The 18,165-nt window shown below is 45.5% G+C and overlaps 1 protein-coding gene across 1 annotated transcript in view; it reads right to left on the bottom strand.

Moving 5' to 3' along the window:
- The window catches only part of LRRC2 (leucine rich repeat containing 2), a 90,190-nt gene extending 74,255 nt beyond the window's left edge, over positions 1-15,935 (bottom strand). Inside the window, exons 1-2 of the mRNA XM_077936034.1 lie at positions 15,785-15,935; positions 3,286-3,431 (exon numbers count right to left, since the gene is read on the bottom strand). Of these exons, the coding sequence (XP_077792160.1) occupies positions 3,286-3,410 (125 nt within the window). The 5' untranslated portion in view covers positions 3,411-3,431; positions 15,785-15,935. The remainder of the gene's footprint in view (positions 1-3,285; positions 3,432-15,784) is intronic.
- Positions 15,936-18,165: the final 2,230 nt, after the last annotated feature.

Genomic DNA, 18,165 nt, shown 5'->3' with positions numbered 1-18,165 from the left:
TGCATTCGCTTCTTCCTAATTAATCCTTTTGAAGTTCTTGCAGCTAGCGGCGCGGATCAGAGACAGCGTCCAGGAGCACCGAAATCCACAGAAGGGCATTCTGCCTAGTGCCCCCATCCCCACAAATTCGGGGGTGGTATAGGGCACAGAAGGCAAAGGCAGCCCCCCCACACACAATCCTGGGGGGGGGGGTAGGGAGGCTATTTACTCCCATCACAGCCTCCTAATTACCTCCTGTGGGTCGGAGAGATGTTATTGTCAGCCATCTTCCGATGCGCCCCTAGTGGCCCCCCAGGCAAACTAAGGCCCGGGGGCCGGATCCGGCCCACGGACGGTCTGGGAATCAGTGTGTTTTCACATGAGTAGAATGTGTCCTTTTATTTAAAATGCATCTCTGAGTTATTTGTGGGGCCTGCCTGGTGCTTTTACATGAGTAGAATGTGTGCTTTTACAGTGGTACCTCAGGTTAAGTACTTAATTCGTTCCGGAGGTCTGTATTTAACCTGAAACTGTTCTTAACCTGAAGCACCACTTTAGCTAACGGGGCCTCCTGCTGCTACCGCGCTGCCGGGTCACGATTTCTGTTCTTATCCTGAACCAAAGTGCTTAACCTGAAGCACTATTTCTGGTTTAGTGGAGTGTGTAACCTGAAGCGTATGTAACCTGAAGCGTATGTAACCCGAGGTACCACTGTATTTAAAATGCATCTCTGGGTTATTTGTGGGGCATAGGAATTTGTTCTTTTTTTTCCTTTCCAAAATATAGTCCTGCCCCCCACAAGGTCTGCGGGACAGTGGACTGGCCCCTGCTGAAAAGGTTTGCTGACCCCTGGTTTAAAGGAGTGAAGTGCTCAAGTGTCATCCAAGTCCCGTAAAGAGGAGAATTGTACAGAGGAACTCTTTGACTTATTGCATGCTAGAAACCACTGGGTGGCTCATAAACTCTTCAGCAAATTGAAATAAATGTTAATATAAGCCTGTGTCCTCCTCATACATAGCTGATGAAAACCTGAGTCTATTCAGTTTGAGTAAACATGAAGCTCTGCAGCTGTAATATGAAAGTGAATGCAACTAGCTCTCTGGTAATTCGGAGAGAGTTTAAGAGTGGCCATCAGAATACATCTATGTTCTGTAGAAGATTTGTGGCAGCTAACAAAGTGTTTCTGTAGACTTCTGGTATTAAAGATATTTCCTGTCAAATGTGAAAATGTTTGCTAGTTATGACAGCCAAGGCCTCTTAGCATAAAGGTAAAGGTACCCCTGCCCATACGGGTCAGTCGTGTCCGACTCTAGGGTTGCGCGCTCATCTCGCTCAAGAGGCCGGGAGCCGGCACCGTCCGAAGACACTTCCGGGTCACGTGGCCAGCGTGACGAAGCTGCAGCTGGTGAGCCAGCACCAGCGCCGCACACGGAAACGCCGTTTACCTTCCCGCTACAAAGCAGTACCTATTTATCTGCTTGCACTTAGGGGTGCTTTCGAACTGCTAGGTGGGCAGGAGCTGGGACCGAACGACGGGAGCTCACCCCACCGCGGGGATTCGAACCGCCGACCTTACGATCAACAAGTCCTAGGCACTGAGGTTTTACCCACAGCACCACCCGCGTCCCCCACCTCTTAGCATACTCTGAGGTAAAACATTAAAAATTAGGCAATTTGGTATAATAATGATGATGATGATGATGATGATGATGATGTGGTAGGTGGGCAATCAGTCCAACCTGATATATTACTATTTAATATTATTATTTATTAAATTGTATACCACCCTATAACTGCAGGTCTCAGGGCAGTTCACTATGTAAAATCACAATATAAATACACAAATTACACAATAAAAAGAAAAAACAACAACCCAATAATCCCCCCCCTCCCAGCACATTTTAAGAGGGCATTTTCCTATGTTTATCTTCCTATCTTAGAAGAATGACAACACAGAGATCCAAGGACAACTTGCATGAGGTCTGGAACACCTCAGCGAGAAAAGGGTAAGTACCTTTTAATTTTTCTTTTAAAGGACAACTAAGGGAGGGCATGCTCGAGGTTTATAGAACTGTGCAGGTTTTAGGGAAAGTGATACTATTCACCCCTGATGCCAGAACCTGGGGCCACTGGATGAAATTTGTGGGCAGTAGCTAGGACGGACAGAAGAGAGTACTTTTTCACACCGTCGACATATTTGCCACAAGCTTGGGAACGCTACAGTTGCTTGCCGTGTGATGCCATGGAGGAAATGTCTAGAAATGGCTCTTACCAATGCTGTCAAGCTTCAACTTTAGGACAAAGCTCCACCTCTACCCCACCCAGAGGCGGGGCTAGGTGCTCTGGCACCCAGGGGTGTTCTCCCAGGGGCGGGGCTAGCCACCCACGGGGGCAGGGCTAGCATCCCAGAGGGCCACCGCACACGTCCCAGGGGGTGCGTGCCAGCCAACACAAGCCTCCTGGGGGGTGCACCGCCCACGATGTCCGGGGGGGCAGGGCAGCGATGTCAAAAAAACCCTTCCAGGATCGCACCCAGAGCAGACCGCACCCACCACACCCGCCTCAGGCCCCACCTCAGTCAGATGAACAGCTGGGCCCACAAATGCAGCCGAATTGCTCACTAGCTTTTTTCAAGGAAATGAAATAACTCACATAAAGAGGTAGATTTCCCCCAAAGACTATTAAGACCAGAGTCAAAAATTCCCCTAAATGCACCCACAGAACTCATGCCTCTCAAGAGCAGCTGGTGAGGTTGGTTGGTTAGTTGGTTGGTTTCAGATACACCCCGCTTTGCATTTAAAAGTCCAAGGTGGTTAACCGTTCAAATAAAAGTCAAGGTCTTTGGGGAACTCTCTGGCTCGCCGCTGTTGGAAACAAGTTTCTCAACCAGGTGAATCCTTGGCCTGTTTCATCAAGTCTCTTTCCAAGTTTCCATAACTGCAGGCATGGAGTTTGTTTTGTTTTATTTTCAGCGCTATACTAAGTTTGCACGGTTTTGCTCATGTCCTAATGCAGCTATAGCCATCCCAATAAATGTAATGCGATGTGCTGAAATCAGGAGGTAATTTCAGGGTAGGGTCTGAAATAGCTTGGCTCCGGTATCATAAAGCAAAGAGATATTTAACTTCTGCAATGTGTTTAAGAATGCAGGATGTTAGTGTGCATCCCCCTAGGAAAAGGGAAATCATCTAATAAAATAATGCAGACAGGCTATTGTTGACAATGATTCATCGACAGCTTGATTTATAATTCAGTTTTCAGGCAATTTGTCAGATTAATATTAAAAAGAATGATACATTTCCTTACTTTTCTAATGCGCTTTGGGCTATTCGTTGCTTCTCCTTTTTTTCCCGTTCTTTGTGCTTCTTAACCCGAATCTCCCACATTCCTCTGATAGCCGCAAAGTCTAATACGATCACCTGATGCCCCATGTTGCTGACATTAAGATTCTCCTGCAATAACAATTTTATTAACATGGCGTCATTATAAGGAAAAAGAAGCTGATGACTTAAAGAAAAGAAGATAATATAGTTAGGCATAGGCATACAATCCTTTCAGTCCTCCATTCAGATGAGGACATGACAATCAAACCAAAACAGAAAATTATTAGAGTTAGTATTTGCAATAGTTTTAATAATCCATATTCCTCTCTGTATTCATCACCTTTAGTCAGGGCCGTCTTTAGCATATGTGCTGCCGGGGTGCAAAGATACACCCAGTGCCCCCAAATTTAGTTTAGCCGCCCCCAGATATTTTTTTGGGGGGGGAGAACTGAAGGTTGTTGACCTTTCTGTGGGGAGGAAAATCGCTCACCTGTAATGATAACGCAACAGAAATAACTGCTTTTATTTCCTGACTTGTCGGAAATATTTGATGCTATGGAGTAACAGAGCGACAGAGGAGAGGGGCTCCATTGTTTTTCACTGCCACTGATCAAGAGGGACCAGTATACAGTAGGTATACAGTACATTTGCCACCCCTCATAATACATTTGGCACCCCCCAGAAATCGGCACCTGGGTGCACCGCACCCCTTGCACTCCCGGGTGAAGACGGCCCTGCCCTCAGTACTGTTTCCATCCTGCCGCAGTGTTGTTTCCACCAAATAATATGTTATTCATCTCTCTGTCCACTATTTAACATGGGTTACGTAATTTATGAAACTTGTTGCATAACCTGCATTCATTTCAACGTAAAGGAAATCCCTTTTGAACTCTTTTGTGCTCCAGAATCTCTCCCCATGGAACTCAGCTTTCATCTGGGGTTTTTGAAGCCGACTTTCTTAAAATCCATCGTCCAGCTATGTCTTTAGAACTTTTTTTGCATCTCTTTGAAGGGACATGGAGAGTGACCTGTCACAGCTTAACACTCTTTGCACTGAGCACCATTTTATAACTCTGTTAATTTTTGGAACTGATAGCAGTAAAGCACTTTTCTGGCTACAATTTAAAATATTAGTGCCCCCCCTTATATATATATACTGTATACAGTGGTACCTTGTTTCTCAAACACCTTGGGACTCAAACAACTTGGAACCCAAACACTGCAAACCCAGAAGTAAGCATTCCGGTTTGCAAACTTTTTTTGGAAGCGGAACATGTTCCATTTTGAGTGTTACGCTTCCAATTTGAGTGCCACACTTCCGTTTTGAGTGTTACACTGAGGTCTGTCTGATTTTGCTATTTATTTTACATTTTTGTGGCTTTTTTGTTTTGTTTTTGTGACCGAGTGGAACTCAGTTCAGCTACTGATTGATTGTGTGACTGTTTATTGCTTTCATTTTATGGATCAGTGGTCTTGTTGGATAGTAAAATTCATGTTAAACTGCTGTTTCAGGGGTTGTTTTTAAAAGTCTGGAACGGATAAATCCGTTTGCATTACTTTCTATGGGAAAGCACGCCTTGGTTTTGGAACGCTTTGGTTTTGGAACGGACTTCCGGAATGGATTAAGTTTGAGAACCAAGATACCACTGTATAATGAAAATAGGAGGGGCTATAGCTCAGTGGTAGAGCATCTGAGTTGCATCCAGATGATTCCAGGTTCGATTCCCAGCATCTTCAGTAGGGCCAGGAGAGAACACTGCCTGAAATTCTGAAGAGCTCATGCTACTCCATGTAGACTGTCCTGAGGTGGATAGACGAATGCTCTGCCTCAATATAAGGCAGCTTCCTATATTCTTATGGGTATGGTCAATGCCTGGGCAGGCGGCCTTCTGGAAACCACATGCATAAAGGTAAAGGGGACCCCTGACCGTTAGGTCCAGTCGTGGCCGACTCTGGGGTTGCTGCGCTCATCTCGCTTTATTGGCCGAGGGAGCCAGCGTGCAGCTCATGTGGCCAGCATGACTAAGCCGCTTCTGGCAAACCAGAGCAGCGCACGGAAACACCGTTTACCTTCCCGCCGGAGCGGTACCTATTTATCTACTTGCACTTTGGCGTGCTTTTGAACCTGCTAGGTTGGCAGGAGCAGGGACTCAGCAACGGGAGCTCACCCCGTCGCGGGGATTCGAACCGCCGACCTTCTGATCAGCAAGTCCTAGGCTCTGTGGTTTAACCCACAGCGCCACCCGCATCCCTTACATCATAAAAGGTAAAGGTAAAGGGACCCCTGACCATTAGGTCCAGTCGTGACCGACTCTGGGGTTGCGGCACTCATCTCGCTTTACTGGCCGAAGGAGCTGGCATTTGTCTGCAGACAGTTTTTCCGGGTCATGTGCCCAGCATGACTAAGCTGCTTCTGGCGAATCAGAGCAGCACACGGAAACGCCATTTGCCTTCCTACCGGAGCGGTACCTATTTATCTACTTGCACTTTGAGGTGCTTTCGAACTGCTAGGTTGGCAGGAGCTGGGACCGAGCAACAGGAGCTCACCCCGTCGCAGAGATTCGAACTGCCGACCTTCTGATTGGCAAGTCCTAGGCTCTGTGGTCTAACCCACAGCGCCACCCGTGTCTCTAACCACATGCATGCCCACGCATAAATAGAAGGCAAGCTAGCACAGGAAGGGCTATGACTACCATACTCTATCCTGCAAGGGACAGTTTAAAGCAGCTTTCCCCAACCTGGTGCTCTCCAGGTGTTTAGAATCGCAACTCCCATCAGCACCAAGCAGCATGGCCAGTGGTCAGGGATGATGGGAGTTGTAGTCCAAAAGTATAGAGGGCACGAGATTGGGGGAAACTAGTGGGCATCCTCACGAGAAACTCAAGGGCACTCCCATAATGAAGACTAATTCTCATGTCACTTCTGTATGATACGCTCCTGCTGCATGGGAAAGGGCAGGTATAAATCACGAGTGTGTACACCGACCTCCTCCAGTTACAAGCCTTTCATTTTGTTTTCTACCACCCGTGCTTCCACCTTCTGACTCATGTACTATTTATCACCTGCATCATCTCCCATAAATACCCAGCTCCGTGCTGGCAAAGGAAGCGCTCGCATTACGTATATGTGAATAAGGCATATTTGGATAAATCCTCCTTGCTTAGCTGCTCACGCTATGGGGGAAACTGTCAGAAAGCACCTTGCTGATTTATGACGCCTCCTCTCTGGGATGAGCTTTTGCCACACACAGCTCACAGGATTCGGGTGGAAGGGCATTTAGCTGCAGTTTCTGCACGACTCTATACTATATCTGTTGCTGGCGAAGCCCGTCTTTCCTGAAGGCCGCCTGCTTCTGAATTATTCTTGAGGTCACAGGCCACCTTTCTTAGATGATACATCGTTGTTGTTTCACTCAGCTTTATGATCTATTACTCAGAGAGATCATGAAAGTTGGTCTCTTTGGCAATACACTATAAAAAGAAGAGGGTCTCGGCCAGAGAAGAACGACTCCAATACTGGGGAAAGGGGAGCTGATGACTAATTTACAACAGTATGGCCTGTGACAAGCTCCGTATGTTGGAGTCTATAGTAGCAGGTAATCCTAGCTTTGTTGTTGTTGTTTAGTCGTTTAGTCATGTCCGACTCTTCGTGACCCCCTGGACCAGAGCACGCCAGGCACTTCTGTCTTCCACTGCCTCCCGCAGTTTGGTCAAACTCATGCTGGTAGCTTCGAGAACACTATCCAACCATCTCATCCTCTGTCATCCCCTTCTCCTTGTGCCCTCCATCTTTCCCAACATCAGGGTCTTTTCCAGGGAGGTGGCCAAAGTACTGGAGCCTCAGCTTCAGGATCTGTCCTTCCAGTGAGCACTCAGGGCTGATTTCCTTAAGAATGGATAGGTTTGATCTTCTTGCAGTCCATGGGAGTCTCCTCCAGCACCATAGTTCAAAAGCATCAATTCTTCAGCGATCAGGCTTCTTTATGGTCCAGCTTTCACTTCCATACATCACTACTGGGAAAACCATAGCTTTTACTATACTGAACTTTGTTGGCAAGGTGAGGTCTCTACTTTTTAAGATGCTGTCTAGGTTTGTCATTGCTTTTCTCCCAAGAAGCAGGCGTCTTTTAATTTCGTGGCTGCTGTCACCATCTGCAGTGATCATGGAGCCCAAGAAAGTAAAATCTCTCACTGCCTCCATTTCTTCCCCTTCTATTTGCCAGGAGGTGATGGGCCCAGTGGCCATGATCTTCGTTTTTTTGATGTTGAGCTTCAGACCATATTTTGCGCTCTCCTCTTTCACCCTCAATAAAAGGTTCTTTAATTCCTCCTCACTTTCTGCCATCAAGGTTGTGTCATCTGCATATCTGAGGTTGTTGATATTTCTTCCGGCAATCTTAATTCCGGCTTGGGATTCATCCAGCCCAGCCTTTCGCATGATGAATTCTGCATATAAGTTAAATAAGCAGGGAGACAATATACAGCCTTGTCGTACTCCTTCCCCAATTTTGAACCAATCAGTTGTTCCATATCCTAGCTTTTGCAATACCTATTTAAGTAAAGGGACCCCTGACCATTAGGTCCAGTCGTGACCGACTCTGGGGTTGCGCGCTCATCTCGCTCTATAGGCCGAGGGAGCCGGCGTTTGTCCGCAGGCAGCTTCCGGGTCATGTGGCCACCATGACTAAGCCACTTCTGGCGAACCAGAGAAGTACACGGAAACGCCGTTTACCTTCCCGCCGGAGCGGTACCTATTTATCTACTTGCAGTTTGATGTGCTTTCGAACTGCTAGGTGGCCAGGAGCTGGGACCGAGCAACGAGAGCTCACCCTGTTGCGGGGATTCGAACCGCCGACCTTCTGATTGGCAAGTCCTAGGCTCTGTGGTTTAACCCACAGCGCCACCCGCGTCCCAATATATACCTATTTACCGCGTCCCAATATATACCAATATATAAATAGCTATTTACACATGGAGAATTTACTGGGCCTGAATCAATATGTGTTTAACAGATTGAACTAGAATCATGCCAGTGCCTCTCCAATGGCTACCTCAGATTTACAAAAGGAGTGAGTCAATGCATCAGCCATAACTCAGGTCTGCTGCAAAATCCCTTTCTGCTTTCCAGAGCATTTTCAAAGCAGCTGCTACCATCTGCACAACGGCTAGATCTGGAGCTGCGTTTTTTATTATTCAACAGTCACTGCGTGCCACATTAGTGTTACTTATATTTCCAACATTATTCACAGTTTCAGGCTTCAGAAATGGAATTTTTATTATTTGCACGTCTCATCGGTCCTGGTTTCCTGGTTTGGTTTATGTATTTGTTTTGCGGAAACCAATACAATTTACATATTTCCCCTCCATTTATTTTACTTTTACAAGGAAGCCTGCAGACCCAGTTCTGCCGGAGATGGTAGGTGTGCTGAGGTTCGACTGAAACTAATGTGCACGGTTAACACATTCTCAAGATGAATCTTCTGTTGAAATGTAGTTTTCGCAAACTGTACGTCATCGCAGCACTCATTAACTAAAAGCTCATCTAGGCTTCCTTTCGTGTTGTGTTTCAAGGCACAGGTCCACACTTTAAAGCTCTGTGTCTGAGCTCTTCCCTCCTATCCCAGCACTTTTCCCATGAAAACTCGCTCTGTGCCTTAGAAAACATAGATTTGATAGGTCTCTAAGTATCATGCTTTAGCCTTTGCGTGTCGAGGTCCCCAGGGCCACCCCAATAACTCACACATCACACATAATTTTTGTTTTAGACTTTTGGCATAATTTTGGCCACAACTTTATTAAAATACAAATTTGTGAGTGGTTGCTTAGGCATTGGTTGCGACTATCTGCCCCCACCATGGGGGACAGACTGACATTCCACACAATGCGAAAGTCAGAATGGGGGAATACACTTGGGGGGTAGCGACGGAGCAGGGAACCTGCCCTCAGCCCAAATGCAACCAGGAGCTCATTGCTATGGCCCGAGCCCCCTTGTCAGAGTGGACAAGCAATAGTTAGCCCCTCATTCCTTTAACGGAATCCCTTGCAGCAGCAGCATTAGAGGGGCAGGCACAGCCAATCCATGCCCCTCAACCAACCAAACCATAAACCAATGCCTAACCGCAACCTTACAAGTTGTGACGATTTCCTATGCAGTAGGCAAAAACCAAATGGCCCCAGCCAATCAGCCAGATGGACATAATTCCTGCCAGGCCCCTGCCCCAAGAGCAGACGACCCCATGACAGGCATAGCAAGGTCAAAGTGAACAACCCTATTCTAGGGGGGGGGGGCAATCCGATGCACGTGCGAAAAGAGGAAGCCCTAGCCTCGTGCAAGGAGTTTTAGCATTTCTGGCTGTCAATCAACAAATGGCAACATTAAATTCTTCCCAACAACAAGAGAAGCCCCAATCGCATCAGTGGCCAACAATCAATTAGCCCGCCCCCAACTTTGGAGTGTCCTGGCGGCCCCCACCGCAACACGTGCTCTCCGTGAAGGAGAACACGCTTTCCCACAACATTCCTCTGAAGTGTTCCTCTCTTCCTGCACCTAGAGCTACCATACATCCAGATTTTCCTGAACATTACTCAGATTTCAAAGGCGGAATTGACGTCTGGGGGGGATTTCCGAAAGGTGGCGCTTAGGCAAGTCAATTGAAAAATAGCCTTTTTGTAAAATTTTGGGGGGTTTCCTTAAAAAAGCTCAACAATATCGAGGTCTTTTTGAAATATGGCAACCCCGGCTTCCCAGAAAAGTTTGAGTCTGCTCTCAGCGCCAGCCTGAAGCACAGCAACAAATGCCACCAACATGGTTTGACATGAGGTGCATAACAGTCACAGACCTGTGTCTCATGTGAATATATCTGATTTGTTGGCTGCCGCTGCGATGCAATCATGGGTCTCTGTCATAGTGGCAATGTATGCAAGCAGTAGGCACATGGGTTGTGTCATTTACACACTTTACAGTGGTACCTTGGTTCTCAAACTTAATCTGTTCCGGAAGTCCGTTCCAAAACCAAGGCGCGCTTTTCCATAGAAAGTAATGCAAAATGGATTAATACATTCCAGACTTTTAAAAATAACCCAAAAACAGCAATTTAACATGAATGTTACTATCTAAAGAGACCATTGATCCATAAAATAAAAGCAATAATCAATGTACCGTACTATAAAATAAATGAGACAGTATTGTAGATGATAAAAATCAATTTTTTTGTCTTCTTACCTGAAACTGATGGTGGTCATTGTTTGAATGGGGGGCTTTTATCCGTTTCCACAATCACACAATCAATCAATCAGTAGCTGAACTGGGATCCACACAGTCACACACAAAAATTAACTGAGAAAGCCTCAAAAACAAAAACGCAAAATAAATAGCAAAAACAAAAGCGCCAAATACAGTGGTACCTTGGTTCTCAAACTTAATCCGTTCCAGAAGTCCGTTTGACTTCCGAAATGTTTGAAAACCAAGGTGTGGCTTCTGAGTGGTGCAGGAGCCCCAGAAACAATAGCTGACAATCGCATCAGACGTTCGGCTTCTGAAAAACGATTGAAACGTTTTCAGTGTTTGGGAAGCAAAGCATTTGAGAACCCAGGTACCACTGTACAAACTAGCACCAAATCTCCATTGGGTAGGATTGCCACATTTGTTCTGGCAAAATACAGGGCGGGGCAGTTGGGGGCAATTTTTTTCTTCTTCATCTGGTGCTGAAGTGACTTCAAAGCAATCCATTACAATCTATTGCGGCCTAACAGGATGGCCCCTCGGGAATTTGTTACACACAGAGACGTGCGCACACAAATACACATGAATTTGTAAATCTATCTCTGCTTGGCTACTGAGAGCTTAAATAAATTACCTTTCACACACCCTTTAAAACACATTTGGACAGGATCCCTAATTTAGGAGAGAGAGAGAGAGAGAGAGAGAGAGAAGACCTGAAATGCAGGACAAAACTGTATCAATACAGGACGTAGCATTTTGCATTGAAATACAGGACAATCCTGTATTATATAGGACAGGTGGCAACCCTACATTTGGGACCACTGGTTCTGGCAAGGACGGTAGTGACATCCTCTGGGATATACAGTGGTACCTTGGGTTTCATATGCTTCAGGTTACATTCGCTTCAGGTTACAGGCTCCGCTAACCCAGAAATAGTGCTTCAGGTTAAGAACTTTGTTTCAGGATGAGAACAGAAATTGTGCTCCGGCAGCGCAGCAGGAGGCCCCATTAGCTAAAGTGGTGCTTCAGGTTAAGAACAGTTTCAGGTTAAGAACAGACCTCCGGAACGAATTAAGTACTTAACCCGAGGTACCACTGTATGTCATGGTTGCAACTTGACAGGGTTCTAATGGAGGGAGGCCCACACCATTGTGTGAGCTTGTCTCTTTTCCCGCTCTTTTAGCTGTTGCAGCCATTTTATGTTATGCCAGGTCCCCAAAGCAGCCAATCTTTCATTTGCACCCAGGGCACTTTCACAAAATTCCAGATGTGCCCACTGGCCCCAAAAGATGAGCAACACATCACCTGTGGAAACTTGTCATTTTCCTCATACACACGGTAAGCCAGGCTAGATTTTTGTAATATGGCGCTGTATGCAAGACTAAAATTTGGTTCCTGCAAATGAATCTTCTCAATTATGGACAGTTTCTGTTTTGCGCCCTCTCAGCTCTGCGCCCTCTGCAAGGTAATCGCCTGCAGCACCCTAAATCCAGTAGGGTTTGTATTCTATAACTCATCAAAAGAAATTATCTTATCGAGAAGGTTCTCTTTTATTGCTGTATTCTTTGCCCACAAAGTCTAAGCTCCTCTTGGGATGTTCATTAATTACGTCTTTAATTATGGATTAATTAGTAGTCAATTGAAAGTACTTTTTGTACTTCCCCTGCTCTCATAGCACTAATGTGTTTCCCATCGAACTTGATGGATGCTACTGTAGCTGCACGCAGAGAGGGACTTATTGCAGATGTATTCCCCTTTCTCTTCACTGAGATGCCCAAACCATTCCGCAGACAGATTCCTCCTTCTGTCATGCGGCTGAAGCTCCTTCTTTCCTTGCTGACTTTACTTCATCTTTCTCATCTTTATTTTATTGCCAAAATATCAGTGTTTCATGAATAATTATCATAATTACAATGAATAGTTTGATAGCAGCTTAGGAGCATCTAACGCTGTCATATGCTGAGTCAGCCCATTGGCCTCTCTGATTCACTGAGTCTCCAACGACTGGCAATAATAATAATAATAATAATAATAATAATAATAATAATAATAATAATAATACATTTTATTTATATCCCGCCCTCCCCAGCCAAAGCCGGGCTCGGAGCGGCTAACATCAAATGTATAACACACTAACATAAAATCAGACAATCAATTAAAATACATCATCAGATCAGAATTAGAATAAAATCCAATAGCTCTCCAAGGTTTCAGACAAGGTTCTCTCCCAGCCATACCAGAACCAGAGGGTGTCTGCAGGCAAATATATCCTCTGTCACTGAGCTCCAGTCCTTCCCCACTAGGCCTGGTCTTCACTCAAATAACAGGAGTGAGGAGCCAGGCCAGAGTCCATACCATTCAACTTTTTCAGATCCGAAACTGTGGAAAGTAAATTTGAAATTTACAGATTGCATATTATTGAGAGAGAATTATATGAAAATGCTGTACAGATGGTATATATCACTGGTTAAATTGGCAAAAATGTATAAAAATGAAAAGAAAGAGTGTTGGAGGTGTGAAGTGGAAGGTACATTTTATCATATGTGGTGGGATTGAAAAAAGGTACAAGTCTATTGGGAAATGATATAATGAGTTGAAGAAAATGTTGAAAATAACTTTTGCAAAAAAAACAGAAGCCTTTCTACTAGGCATTTTAGGTCAAGATATACTGAAAGAAAAGAGGACTATATTTATTTTTGCCACTACAGCTGCGAGAATGCTGATGGCACAAAACTGGAAGACTGGAGAAATATCAACTAAAGAACAATGGCAAGAGAAGTTGTTGAACTTTGCAGAGCTGGCAAAAATGACAGACAGACTACGAGAAAAAGACAACAGTGACTTTGAAAAAGAATGGGAACCATTTATATTATATCTGCAGAAACAAATAAAGTCTATAGACTTGATGGCAGGATTTAAATAAACATTCACATCATTAGTATTAGAAAATGTGTAGACGATAGGGAAATAATATGGTGTGCTTATTTTCATTTTTATGTTTTTAGGTTAGATGATATTGTATAAGTATACTATTAGTATTTTTTTCTTTTAGGAGGTAGCAAGGTGGGTGAAAGGAGAAACAAACCAGAAGCAGAAATTGGTGGAGGCCTAGGAGGGAAGGGAAGAAGGAATGAATAGATAATGTTATGGATATGAGATGTATGTAAGGAATGAAAAAGAAAACTGAATAAAATTTTAATTTTAAAAAAAAGAAAACTCCAAAAAAAAAAACTTTTTCGGATCAGATCCTGTGCCTCATCTCTCATGACCCACACTGTATTCGAGCCCTGAAAGGGCCATAGCTCAGTGGTAGAACATCTGATTTGCATGCAAAAGGTCCCAGCCATAGCTGTCAACTTACAGATTTGAAAATAAGGCAGCCTTGAAAATAAGGGACCAGCAGCCAAAATGAGGGATTTTAGTCAACCAGTTAAAAGGGACCAGGTAATTTTGGAGAGCAGCGCCGGTTTTTAGCCCTTCGTTTCCAGAGGTTGCTGCTCAAGACACCAGCTGATGAAACACTGCAATTAAATAACTACAAGCAGCAACCACTTTTTGCGCAAAATGAAGTCCAAGCTACGAAGATGCTGCTGCAGTTCTGTATCTTTTCTCTCGTGCTCCATCTGCAGCTCTCAATTCCACCAGGTGGGGCGGGAAGAAGGGGGGGGAAATAGTGGCCAAAATAAACCCGCAGATCAGACCATCTATGCTAGTCTACCACTACAAATCTATGGGAGAAGCACTTGCGGTCCTTCCCTTGTAGCCCTTGGAACACCTGCCCGCGCCTCCTCCTCTTCCTCCTCTCTCTGAACTGCTTTCTCTATGGTTGCCCTCGCTCTCCTCTCAAGGCTCCTCAGCAATTCATAGGCCATGCCAGGCTGCCCATCTCATCCGGGTCCTTCAGCGGCACAGCCGCAGTATGGCCTAGCGGGAGCAGCGGTGACAGGCAGAGGGGAGGCCCCAGGCAGAAACGCTCAGTTTGGCGGCCTCGAGGAGGATGGTGGCGGAAGAGCCTGAGGCTCCCACCAGTCCCAGCGGGAAGGGGCTCCCAGGGGCCGAGGCTGGTGAGAGGAGGCCGGAGGGGGGCGGACTGGGCAGCCAAGCAACACAGTTGGAGCCTCCCTCCTCCCTGGCCGGCAGGGAGGGAGGGAGAGGAGCTGCTTCCTTTGAAATCCGGGAAATTTAAGGGACATCCATCAATAAGGGACAGCAGCGGGACATGGCGCTGGGATAAGGGACTGTCCCTCCAAATAAGGGACGCTTGACAGCTATGGTCCCAGCTTCCATCTCCACCATCTCCAAGTAGGTGTGGGAACATTCCCAGTCTAAAACTCTGGACAGCCATGACCAGTCAGCATAGACAATATTGAGCTAGATGCATATGGGAAACCCACATAAGCAGGACATGAAAGCAATGGTCCTCTCCTCCGGCTGTTCTCCAGAAACTGAGGCATGTTGCCTCCGAACCTGGAGCCCCTGATAACCCTATCTTTCGCATCTGCCTCCAGCCTTAATATTTACTCCCTGGAGGTATTTCGCCTTTCAACTAACATGCATGCTCTTCTTACAGCGATGGGCGCCAGGTGATAACTTGTTCATCTGCAATGTAACCTTTTGATCTACAGCAACACTTTCTCTCTCACACACAAATGTCTCTCAGCTTCCCAGATCCGCTCTATGTCCATTAGATACCTGGCACCTGGCCTTCAGAAGCAGACGTTCTATAACTCTTTTAAACGTCACTCAAGATCCTGACACGCAACAAAGATAAATAGCCAATCTCCCAAAACTCTTTTTTTTAATATAGTAAATCATTTTCACTCCAACCTATGCCCTTCAGATAGAATAGTACAGTTTTTAGGAGGCAGGGGTTGTTTTGTTTTCCACAGTGGAGACATAGAGAGTACTAGTAACTGCAGTCAGGTATGCTTTAATTAAAACCAAAAAACCTCTCATTATATACATTGCAAGTTCAGGTCGGTGTAATGAATGTGTTCAGTTAGCTTATCATTGTATATGAAACACCACGTGGACCCGAAAACCATAATGTTTCAGGCTTTAACTTTATATATATAATCTATATATTTATTTATTTCTTAATTTCTCTTTCTGTCTCTCTCTCTCACGCAAACACACACATTTTGGCAGGCACTAAAACACAACTAGCACCATCAATCATCACTGATGACTTTGCATGTTTGATCCCCAGCAGATCAGAAGCACTGTAATCTCAAAAGCCAGCAAAACAGTTGGCCACTTACCTACACCTAAAAGCACTATTGTTCTGAGCTCTTCAGTGTACCTGTGTGGCAAGAAAACTGGAAACTCTGAGGTTGTTTACAGCGACAACATAGCCCTTGGTCAGCCCAGTATCTCTATTTGTTTAAGTTTGCCAGCGTGACTGGCCTTCCAGATTTGCTAATGTTCTATATTTGTAATGTGCTAACATGATCTGCGGTTCGAAAGCAGCCATGGGCATGATAGAATATCAGCCCTGCAAAGCTCTGTTCAGATAAAAGAAATGAACTTTTAATAGGCTAAGCATCTTAACAGCACTTCGGCGAGGGTGATAAAAACAACATTCCTTTGACCTGTAGTCCCAGCGTTATTTAAAATCACACAGAGGTGCCAGAGTGTTATTCCAGGAAGAAAGAAGCCAAGTTGTTTTATTTGTTTTGGTTTTTTGATAACCTGTTAGAATTAGACTAATTTCCTTCAGTCTGGAGACCTCTTAATAAAATACAAAAATGAGAAAGAGAACTGAAAGTACCTGCAGCTGTCATGGCTACAGGGTGACCCGAGTGGTGTTGCAGAGCAGGAGCTGGGGAGAGGGACCTAGTCACAAAACAGTCTGGCCAGACACGCTCCCTGTTTAGAGGAAAAGGTGCCACTGCCCTTCTGAACTTGGCAGGTTCTGTGCTTCCTGATATAGTCGCAAAGAGGGCTCTCAGGAACGGATCCAACTTTTATTTCCTGGCAGGCCTTCATCTCTGAGACAGCCACTTTGAAATGTATGTGAAGTAGCTGTGCCAGGAAGCACGCAAGGACTCTTGGTAAACAGGTTGCCGGGGCTGTAACAGAAGGCTGTTGCAGAAGGCTGCCACCACTGGCTATGTGCTGAGGCGCCATGCTTTTGCCCACTGCACAGCAGGCAAAAAAGAAAGGGGTTTTGCCTCCTCCGTCACTGCATTTCTTTGCAGAGGAAAGTTGCAGCTGCTGATTTCAGCTTCTTAAAGGTGGACCCCTGACCACTAGGTCCAGTCACGGACGACTCTGGAGTTGCAGCGCTCATCTCACTTTATTGGCCGAGGGAGCCGACGTACAGCTTCCAGGTCATGTGGCCAGCATGACTAAGCCGCTTCTGGCAAACCAGAGCAGCACATGGAAACGCCGTTTACCGCCGGAGTGGTACCTATTTACCTACTAGCACTTTGACGTGCTTTCGAACTGCTAGTGTTATGTACTGAGTTGAATAGGATTCAAACTGCAGCAGTCTGATTGGTACTAGAACAATAGGGTCCAAAATGCAGCAGTCTGATTGGTCCTAGAACAATAGAATTCAGAATGCAGCAGTCTGATTGGTCCTAGAACAATGCAGCAGTATGATTGGTCGGCAGGAGCCACCCAATCCAGCTCCAGATAGAAGTGAATCCACAACCTGATTGGCCTACAGGAGAAGTCCGGAATTAGCCAATCACGTGCAGCCCATTGTGTAAATAATGTATATAAAGCAGATACTTTGAGGGGACTTCCATTCCTCCTCACCACTATGAGCTGAATAAAGAGCATGAAATCACTTTGCGACTCTGAGTATATTTCAGCTAGGTTGGCAGGAGCTGGGACCGAGCAACGGGAGCTCACCCCATCTCGGGGATTCGAACCGCTGACCTTCTGATTGGCAAGCCCTAGGCTCTGTGGTTTAACCCACAGCACCACCCGCGTCCCTTTCAGCTTCTTATTCCGCTGTAAAACAGCCAAAAATAGGCACAGTGCCACGCATGCAATTAGCACTTGTATGAACTGCTGTTTTTAAAGTCATTAGGAAACTCGAGGCCCCACAATATAGATTGGGAACCCAGCATGAAGGTTACAGGGAGCTTTAACCCTCCGATCCCCACTGTGTTCCCCATCTCCCATGTCTGCTATTGGCAAGAGAATCAGTTACTCTGAGCAGAGTAGTGAGAATGTCACCAACCACCAGCTAACCTTTGGCCTCTTTCATTAGAGAAGGAGCTGAACATACGAGGAGGCCATTGGTGTCACATCAAATTCTAGCCTTTCATCCCAATCAACTCAGTAAATCAGCCGAAATGTCTTCCACTGGATCATGGCTTCTGTGCATTCCCCTCTTCCACAGCAACATGAATCAATATGAGCCACTTACTACACAAGGCTAAAAGGTCATTCTGGTTTTTATTTTTTAGAAGGCTCAGATGCAAGTTTCTAGCCTTCACGTTTGCAGAGGTAAGTTTGATGGTTGTGCGTCTGAAGGATTCAGTAACCCAGGAGGCAAAGGGTGGCGGGGGAAGAGTGAAGCTCATTTGCAGATCTCGTTATTTTTGTTTATTTCTTGATTTCTAAGGGTTGATTTATTATTTTGAACATTCAGACAGTCTGGGTCAGCCGAGGAACTATGATTATG

This window comes from Podarcis muralis, chromosome 11, assembly GCF_964188315.1.
Source record: "Podarcis muralis chromosome 11, rPodMur119.hap1.1, whole genome shotgun sequence".
Classification (NCBI taxonomy): Eukaryota; Metazoa; Chordata; class Lepidosauria; order Squamata; family Lacertidae; genus Podarcis; species Podarcis muralis.
Note: the sequence above shows the minus strand (reverse complement) of the source record. Positions and strands in the feature narration are given on the sequence as shown.